This window comes from Dreissena polymorpha, chromosome 9 (assembly GCF_020536995.1).
Source record: "Dreissena polymorpha isolate Duluth1 chromosome 9, UMN_Dpol_1.0, whole genome shotgun sequence".
In the NCBI taxonomy this organism is placed as follows: Eukaryota; Metazoa; Mollusca; class Bivalvia; order Myida; family Dreissenidae; genus Dreissena; species Dreissena polymorpha.
In genome coordinates this window covers 45033786-45044394 of record NC_068363.1, presented here as the reverse complement: position 1 = coordinate 45044394, position 10609 = coordinate 45033786, and the positions used below count along the sequence as shown (strand labels likewise).

Genomic DNA, 10609 nt, shown 5'->3' with positions numbered 1-10609 from the left:
AATTATCATCATCATAATAATCAGCATAAGAAACATCAGCATTTAAATCATCATCATTATAATTATCAGCATAAATACACCATAGTCTGCAGCAGCATAAAAATCTTCAGCATCAAAAGAAACACTCTAATAATAATCATCATCATCATTATAATTGCATAATTTATTTGTAACTTAATAATTACAGCATATTCATCATCATAATAATAATAATATTCATCATAATTATCATCATGTGGTGATAGGTTTATATATCCCAGCATTATCATCATCATCATCATCATCATCATCATCATCATCATCATCATCATCATCATCATCATCATCATCATCAAGAGGCGACGATTCAGAAGGCATACGTCTCCCCGATCTTGGTGAGGAAATCCTCGGTGGTCAGTTCCCGCTGGTCGTATTCTTCCCATAACTGGCCAAGCTGCTCGTCAAGATTTACAAAGACGTTGCGTCGGACCCGCCCGGTTCCCTCTCGCACCAGCTGGGCCTGCACTGGCAGGTACTCGGCCTCGCGCCGCAGGAGAGGTACCAACACATAGAAGGCGCACTTGTGGTCGGCTGCCTTCAAACTCAACCGACGGTGCCACCATTAAAAACAAAACACTAATAAGACAATGCAATATAATTTGTAATTCGCTTTAGTAACACAATGAAAATAAAATTACGTACACTTTAAGGTACTTACAAAAAATATTTAGTGAACATACAATATACAGACAGACTGAATGCATCACAAACCTTCTGTGTCGTTGTTCGTTCTGACAGTCTGTCGGTACACAGACCACTCTTCCGGTGCCCAGATTGAACTGTCAAGCCAGGTGGACTGAATGTAGGAGAACACCGCTTCCGTCTCCATGGACGTCGCGCGTTCAGCCAACCTTAATAAAAAAAAGCGTGTGTTACCACAATTATTTGAAAATTAAAAGTTCATTTAATGTCCACTCATTATATATACTAGAACGTGTAAACATGTTGGAAACATTAATTGTACCTGCTGAATGCACGCGGAATATGAGTTCCCGGCAGAAAGGGAACGGCCATCAACTTTCCAATCAGGGCGTGGACGGCCTCCCGTCTCTCATACGTGGTCTTCAGGCCCACTTATTTGATGCGCCGCAGCACAGCCTGGGTCCAGTGAAAAACGCAGCCTTTCATCTGGGCTGCGGGGAAGATTTCGCGTAGCGCCTGCAACAAGGCTGAACTAGTATATGCAAAAGTTTCATAACGAGTTGCCATGTATCTTGTGCACATGTTCACATTGAATAACACTTATAACGCAAATTGAAAAAAAAATAAATATATATATATATATATAACCGCTAGATGAGGATTAAAAAAGGTAAAACCAACCTATCTCAAAGTCCATTACGAATACTTGGACTTGTGGTTCTTCCCGCCACAAACCCAAAATGTGCCGGAAGACGGCGAGGTAGTCTACCTTCCTTCTGCGTGACATCAACACGAAGAGTAAAGGCACCTGCTTCAGACAATCCTCGTGTCGTAGGAATGCGTGCACGGATAGAAGCTGATAAAAAGGCTTCCGGACGACGTGGAACGTGCCGTCGACGAACCAGCGGTTTGACTGCTGGAGTCTGCTCAGCTGATCGTCGCTGGCGAAGATGAGGTGACGTTCCCCGTCTACACGCACATCACCGCGTAGAAAACCATCTCCGATGAAGTCTGTGTCCACCTGTTGTTATTATAATGAGAATATGCATGTGATTACCATTATTTTTTGTATATTAGAAATAAATGCAATGTTTGTATATTATACGTATATTGAAAATAAGCAATTCATCTCATAAATTTACCTCAAAGTCAAGTGATGATGGATCTGTTGGCCGATGCTTTACTCTGGCACGGTTGAGGATCCTCGTCAATGTCTGCGGCTTGGGCAGGTTAAAATCTCTGGCCTCGAAAACTTTCATATGGTCATCAACTAATCTACGGGAGGCCGCGAACACATCAGCCACGGCCTCTGTCTTCAACTGAACAAGATTACAACATACATATATTCTATATTTTCTCAAAACGTCGTACATTTTATATATACAACTAAACCAGATATGATTAACTAACTTTTTACATCAATATATCAATAATTTATAATACGTTTTATTTCCTCTATTTTATCAAAACTTCGTACATATATAAACAAGCCATTCTAACTTACATTACGTTTCAATTCAACTTTCTTCCGCATCGAAGGGTCAGCAGCGTGAGTGTGCGTCCCTTTCGCTTGAAATATGTCACCCTCTTGCGTGACCGACGCGCTACACATGAACGCTTTGCGTCGCACGCTGCATCGCCACACAGCTTGCTTCTTTGTCTGTTTCTGTAAATGGGAAAATATAACGGTAACTGATATACAAATACTTAATTCATTACGTAAAATAGTTTTAAAAAAAACACTTTTCGCACATGCATTAAACCCCATTTTACCAGAGCGCGACTAAAATGTATGGATAAAGTAGTTTTGCATATTAAAGCAGTTTATTTAAAGTCACTATTTACGCATACACAGATACACAAATAATGTAGTTTTTAACATTGTTTAAATTTAATAATACGTATGGGTGTTTACGGCCTATGTAAAAACTTAATTACCTTAAACGTGAATGAAGTTCCATCGATTGATTAATAACTAACTTGACGATGTTCACACATCGTTAATTCATTAAACAGATGTTGTTTTTCTTTAATTACTCCGACCCCGTCATTCATTATCGAATGAAGCCAATGTCTAGCACACTCGAACCTATGCCCGGTTTTATGATCTTTATCAGGTTGTTAAATACATGTGTGGTGTGTATTCGGGTTAACAGGTAACAAAAAATGCAGATTTAAGTTGATAAATCAGTAAACTTTGAACTGACAATGAACTGACAATAAAATAAATTTTAAAAATTGCAAATTAAAACCATGACAATAAAATAAATTTAAAATTTGCAAATTAGACCCATGTTCAGTCATACTTAGCAAAATAATTTATTTGTCGATAATCTTAGCTAGTCAGTTGGCATTGACACTTACCTGTATTGCATCATCATCTTAATGTTTTATATAATCAAAATTATGAAAAATATAAATATGGTGAGACTATAATAATAAAATCCATTTCATAATTCATTAATTAATGCGACCCCGTCTTTCATTATCGAGTGAAGCCATTGAATATCACCCGCACCAATGCCCGGTTTTATGACCTTTATCAGGTTGTAAAATACATGTGTCTAACCAGATTAACAAATTGTAATAAGGCAATTAGATGAATTCACGTTTGCATTTAATGTCTCAGTTCTCATTTGAAAGCATTTTTACAATATTTCGCGAGAGAATTTTAACTTTTATTGTTAGTATTTGAATAAAACACTTACCTGTATTGCAGGTGCGATGCTGCCATTTGTCGCAAACGTCACATGTGATGCCATGCTGCAGCGAGCGAACGGCATTCTTACACACTAAACACTTGTCCTCCTCCATCACAAATTCACAATCACAAACACTAACACTTACAAATTAACAATTTTCAATTAGTTTCATTTTATTATCAATAATCAAAAGCAATACAAAGGATCAAACCGACAACACATTATATATCATTTTGAACACCTTTATTCAATCATACACCCTAGTTAATAGGTGTAATACAATATGGGGCCGAATGAGCCTGGTCGATTTGGGGCCGAATAGGCTTGGGGCCGAAAAAGCCTGAAATTTCGGACTGGGCCGAAAGAGCTTGGGGCCGAAAGAGCCTGCTACCGTCTGCAACATGTGGTTTATGCAGGGGCCCAAGTATAGGTCCCTGGGTTTATGACACCATGTTTTCTTTGTAATTGTCTGGACAGTATCCGTTCATAACGAGATAATCGGTTTGTGATAACAAAGGTGCAAGTGTCAGAAACAAGTAAAAACCATTTTGTTATTATTTTAATAAAGACGTATCGATAAATGCTATTGTAAAAGAGTTATTATTACTGATATTAGTTAAAGAATAAATGCGATAACTTCGGGGAAGTCGGTACCTGCGCGAGCGTCTGATATTGGTAGCCTTATTAATTTATAATAGCCTGACCGTATTCCATTTCGTACAACGCTAATTTTATATCAGACAATGTCCAAACTTACTGTGTTGTTTTTGCGCTTTAAATTATAGTGGTTGATAAATGTCCCATAAGCAATGTTTAATATGATAAATATCACTTTTATACGCAATAACATGTGGGATTGAGGTACCCACCCGGCGTCAGAAAGCGCGTAAAACTTCACCGAATTCCCAGTTATAAAGCGCTATTTCGTGTCAAATACACGGGTAGGGGGGAATGTTTCGGTAATAATTTTGTTAATAACACGGGTAAATACCGGTCAAGTATTAATTTATTCCAAATACCACCATTACACGTAATAACGGGTTCGATTTCGGTAAGCGCGCAAGTATGGAACGCCAATGCTGCCTTCTGATGGCACTGGTCTTTATGCTCTGTGCTTTTATTAAGTTGTTTTGTGTAAACTACATTTTGTCTTGTAGAAACATCATTTCGTTCTGTGCATTTGTCATTATGTTGTGTGCATTTGTCATTATATTGTGTGCATTTGTCATTATGTTGTGTGCATTTGTCATTATGTTGTGTGCATTTGTCATTATGTTGTGTGCAATTGTCATTATGTTGTGTGCAATTGTCATTATGTTGTGTGAATTTGTCATTATGTTGTGTGCATTTGTCATTATATTGCGTGCATTTGTCATTATGATGTGTGCATTTGTCATTATATTGTGTGCATTTGTCATTACATTATGTTGTGTGCATTTGTCATTATATTGTGTGCACTTGTCATTATGTTGTGTGCATTTGTCATTATTTAGGGTGCATTTGTCATTATGTTGGATGCATTTGTCATTATGTTGTGTGCATTTGTCATTTTGTTGTGTTTATTAGTCATTATGTTGTGTGCATTTGTCATTATGTTAGGTGCATTTGTCATTATGTTGGGTGCATTTGCCATTATGTTGTGTGCATTTGTCATTATGTTGTGTGCATTTGTCATTTTGTTGTGTGCATTTACTAATTCGTTCTGTACTAACGACAATATGTTTTGTGCATACATCATTTCATTATGTGCCAACGTCGTTTTCATGTTCGGATACGTTACAATGGGCAATAAAAGAGAGAGCACCGGTGTGCACTAAAAAAAGGTTACATTCCACTAGAAAACGGCCGAAAAAAAAGTTGCAAAAACAGTAGAGTTTGACTTTTGACAAGTTTTTTCTTGGTTCGTACATGACATATCTTTTTTATTGCACAAATCGACTCCGCTTAGAATGGCCTTTAAGAAAAGGTATGGTTACGGGCGTCTCTATGTGCAAAATGTTGCATTTATTTTCGCTCCAAGATGTCGCTTTTACATTGAATTATATAGGGAAACTATTTAGTATATTGTGACCTAACCACGTTGGAAGGCGCTCTCGCAGCTGTTGGCCTTAGCGCCATTTTACCGAGATTGATAGGCGAAAAAATTGATTTCAAGATGATGAAAGAAATGTCTGATTGTGAATTTAAGAATCGGAGTGAAGACCATTGGGGATCGCTAAAGGTTGCGACAAATAGCAACTGGTAGTAGTGATACAGTTCATACAAGCCACACTAGCACGCCAGCACCATCAGCAACAGGAAATTGTAATCAAGATAAATTTTACGAAGAAATTTAAATTTGATGTTAAAAAGTGTTTTTTTCAATAATTATAATATATGAAAGTTACATCCCTGGTTTTCGTCGAATACTGCCATAATTTGTTACATCCTTTTGTTCTAGTCATTCTCAGGGGCGTAAAAATGCGGTGTGTACACCTAAATACAGCAATGTATACATTTCTACGTAATGTGGCGAAATGAGGCGTAATGCTGTATGAAGAATGTGGGGAAGTTAGTGTAATGTATATATCTGTCTGTTACTGGCCAATAAATGAAACTAAAGTGATTTCCAACAAATTAATTCATAATAAACGTGCTCATTTCGGTCTCAGATTTTACAATTCATTCTAATGTTAAAGACCTTAGACCTTCTAGATCTACGTAATGTACAAGAAAACATAACAGATGTCAATAATTAATTGTTATAAGTTAAGGTTTTATTCTTCAAACTTTTTAAAAGTCCAAATAGATTAATACCTAAATGTTTGTCAATTAATTTTAAGTTAGTTTTTTTCTTTCAAATTTAGATAAGTCCGGGGTTAATTATAGTTAAAGCTACAGCTCCCGCTACAGCTATCTAAATATATTCATAGAAATATAAAATATATATCACTTATCAGTATAGATCTAGTAGTGCCTTATTAGTATTACACATTTTTCTCATCGTATTATATTTTACTATTTCTACTTTTTCTTGATGAATTGCTTTCACTTTAATTACCTCGATAATAGGCAAAGATTTTACTTTTTTTATTTCAATGTGTTATAATGAAATTCATCAGTAGGGGTTATCATATCAATTAAGATAATTGTTTCTATAATATTTGTATATTTTACAACGTTTTCTTTGCATTTATATTCTGATGAAAATATATTATTCACGGTAGTTTTTTTATAAATTCTATTTACCCGCATGAAAAGTAGCAAACTTGGCTATAGAAAAAGCTTGATAGGGTACATGATATATGTATTGGGATATATACAAGATAGAAAAAAAACTTCTTAACGGCAAATTTAAATTTTCTTCGTAAAATTTATCTTGATTACCAAGAAAGAACTTGTCAAAAGTCAAAATCGACTGTTTGTGCAACTTTTTTTCGGCCGTTTTCTAGTGGAATGTAACCTTTTTCAGTGCACACCGGTGTTCTCTCTTTTATTGCCCAGTGTAACGTATCCGAACATGATAACGACGTTGGCACATAATGAAATGATGTATGCACAAAACATAATGTCGTTAGTACAGAACGAAATAGTAAATGCATACAACATAATGGCAAATGCACACAACACAATGACACATGCACACAACATAATGACAAATGCACCCAACATAATGACAAATGCACACAGCATAATGACAAATGCACACAAAATAATGACAAATGCACACAACATAATGATAAATGCACACAACATAATGACAATTGCACCCAACATAATGACAAATGCACACAACATAATGACAAATGCACCAAACATAATGACAAATGCACACAACATAATGACAAATGCACACGACATAATGACAAATGCACGCAACATAATGACAAATGCACACAACATAATGACAAATGAACACAACGAAATGATGTATGCACCTAACAAAATGTCGTTAGTACAAAACGGGTTGGTAAATGCACACAGCATAATGACGAATGCACAGAACGAAATCATGTATGCACCTAACAAAATGTCATTAGTACAAAACGATATTGCAAATGCACATAGCATAATAAAAAATGTACAGAACAAAATGATGTTTCTACGGGACAAAATGTAGTTTACACAAACAACTTAGTAAATGCACCTAACATAAAGACCAGTGCCATCAGAAGGCAGCATTAGCGTTCCATACGCAAGCGTTTGAGAGCGTGTTTAATGTACCGATTTACCCGTTATAAATAGCTGATGTTCTCTTTAATCGTATATTTTTTTGCATTTACATCTCTTACACTTCTCAAGATCTCTTTTCGGCTTTGGAAACGATATAAATTAAATGTCACCAACTAATCTTTCAGGATATCGATTGTCCGAGTGACATAATCCCCATTGACACCGTTTAACCATTTTAATCGTTTTTTTAAAGAGGAAAACAAAAGAAACTCGTTGGAATAAAAGTGAACCTAATATGTAGCTTGTCTAGAAAATGGCGTACAGGTCGTTGCTAACGAGTGCGCCCGATTAATCGATCGCTGATTGGTGGATCAATTCTAGTGGGCGGAGCGATCATTGATAAGGCGTCATGTCAATTACTAAGAAAATAGTGTGTCATAAACCCAGGGACCTATACTTGTATGACTCTGTATGGGGTCTCTGCATAAACCACATGTGTTTGGTCATTAAACACAATTTATGATAACTCCATGTCATCTTGGCATATTAAGTCAAGAACTTAACAGTTGCTTTAATAAATTATTTGAACAAATTTAAAAACAAGTAAACGTTTGTCCGAAATGGATTAACAGCTAGGAACTATTATATATATTAGCCAGTTTAAACATAACAATAAAGTGTTTAATAACTATACATTTTAAATATTGTACAAATTTACTGCTACACAATTAACGTATTTAACGGGTACCTGCAAATGTAAACTCTGCTGTAATGTGTAAAGATCGTGCGTTACTGCAGTGTTCGAAACATCATCATGAAAACAAACAATCGCGTTTGGTCATTATAGGGATATAAAATACTTGCGTAAAATAAATTAAATGTGTAGATTTATAGAATCATAAAATGCTAGATTTGTATCGCTCATTATCACTACAGAAGAGTTTTCAATATACATGTACATGCAAAGACAGTTCAATTTGCAAAATATGCAGGTGTTTTTTCAAGTTGAATGCTTAAATTTATTAATATTTTCATTAAATGTAAACGAAACGAAAATTCATTCAATGTAAAAAAAAATAATCTACATTTCAAAATTGAAGTGTATTGAGCTATTTTAGGGCTTTGTTTTATGTGCTGTTAGCTACACACATACAATACTGCATATACAATTTTATAAAGCAAAAAAGGAATATGTTTATTTCACTTTTTTTTTAATTTAAGCTATTTTTTGTTATTCAAATTTATCAACGAAGAGTTAGCTAAATTGATAAAAGATGATAAACGTTTATTCATACAACATTTCATGTTACTATTTGCTTTATTTATTCATCGCAAAACTCAATGTATTTTACAATGCAACTTTAGGGATTTTTTAAAATGTCTTTGAATGCACACTTTGTAAATATTCGTCACGGTGTTTAACATTTTCGATTTAAACGCTCGATGTAGACACACATCTCCTTGCTTACGGATGGATAAACGATTACCTGTATTTATCGACACTACAGATAAAAAGCACTTGTACTTTGCTTGTATATCTGAACGTTTCTGTAAAGACACTTTTTTGAATTGATTGTGTAATAAATAAATTGATTTAATTTTAAACTCCGGTCTGAGAATAGTCAACGGTCACCTTGGGCCAGATGCTGGGATAGGTGATTATCCGTTTGTATCCGGTTCAAGAGAGTCGTTTATCTATCTAAAGTATGGATGTGAAAAAAAAACTGAAATTATAGTTGAATATTCGTTTATTTTATTCTCATAAATATGTTTGAATAATCAAAGGCGGAAACGCGCTACGGAATACGAAACACAATTCTCTTTGAACAAAACCAGTATCAACATGCTTTTATAGGTATGAGTTTGATAATATAGAGGCCATTTTACAAAATATTGACATTAAGCTGAACATAATTAATTGGAAAAAAGCCGACAACGACCACTTTAGCGTTAGAATTCCGGGGTACGTTTTAGTATAATTTTCGTACCCGGGGTACATTAAAGTATACTTAAGAGTTCCAATAATTATTTTATGTAGTACCTGAGCCGACAATGACCAATCGAGCATTTCTGGTGGAATAGTGAGTGCGAACATAGACATATGGAAAAATTGAAGAACAATTATATTCATACTAAATTATAAAAATAAAGGGAAGCTCGCAGGCAAGTTAAACGGGTAATTTAGAAGGCAAAGCAGACGGCATGATGGATTTCTGAGCATACAACAAACAGGATATCAGAAACACCACTGGAACTGTTTAAGGCTACTTAAGTGTCTTACAGTCTCCATTTCAAGGGTCCTTAAAAAATAAAGACAGAACAAAGTAATTCCCAACTGAACTCGAACCACTGACCCTTGGAATAAAAGCCTTGCACTCGGCCATCCGTGTTCTAAATAGAATTAATCTATGTAAATGTAAAACATACTATTAACAGATAATACGGAATAAAACGAATGCTTACCTTAAGGAGAAAATGCGTTAACTCGAACGTATGAAAACCAGTCAACCAACGGATTTTTGGAATAAATCATTTTCAGTGAAAAAACAAAACAAAACGGAAATACATGAATACCATTCAATTGTTTTTGAAATTATTTCATTAATTTTGTGAGACATTTATTCCATTGTAAAAATGAAGAGGCAGAGAATTTCCATATTAACAATTATTTTAATAAACACAAAAAACTGTTTAAAGCTCGTTAGTGATGTGCCTTCTAATATTAAGGTCGTAGCCTTTAGCGAATAATTTTCTTGACGTTTTAGATAAGATTAAAGAAAAGCATCACAATAGAGCTATATCAATAGACATATAAATATCCAATTGATATGGAACGATATATTTGTTCTAGTACTACGAATGGACTGAGGATAGTAAAGGGTTTTGTTGTTTGGTACTTGTCTACATGTATATGATTTTAAATATATTTGAATAGTATAATATATATATATATATATATATATATATATATATATATATATATACGATAGTGTCAATGTCTTGGTAGTTTCGTTTACATACTTCCATTAAAACTGTATGCCCAGGCTAACGCAAAGTATATGCAATGACATAGT

At 34.8% G+C, this 10609-nt stretch overlaps 1 protein-coding gene across 1 annotated transcript; it reads right to left on the bottom strand.

Moving 5' to 3' along the window:
* Positions 1-227: 227 nt before the first annotated feature.
* Positions 228-3464, bottom strand: LOC127845996 (uncharacterized). The gene is made up of 6 exons (XM_052377176.1): positions 3390-3464; positions 2186-2347; positions 1824-2000; positions 1363-1702; positions 1004-1197; positions 228-890 (listed from the first exon to the last, which is right to left on the bottom strand). Exons 1-5 carry the CDS (start codon positions 3462-3464, stop codon positions 1091-1093), a joined length of 861 nt encoding a protein of 286 aa, XP_052233136.1. The 3' UTR covers positions 228-890; positions 1004-1090.
* Between the last annotated feature and the right edge of the window lie 7145 nt (positions 3465-10609).

Bases quoted from the DNA above. Each gene is read 5' to 3' on its own strand.
- LOC127845996 (XM_052377176.1), bottom strand. From the start codon at position 3,464: ATGCCGTTCGCTCGCTGCAGCATGGCATCACATGTGACGTTTGCGACA. The intron at 1,703-1,823 runs GTAAATTTATGA...TAATAACAACAG, and splicing joins CATCATCACTTGACTTTGAG to GTGGACACAGACTTCATCGG. The intron at 1,198-1,362 runs GTTGGTTTTACC...GCCTTGTTGCAG, and splicing joins CGTAATGGACTTTGAGATAG to GCGCTACGCGAAATCTTCCC.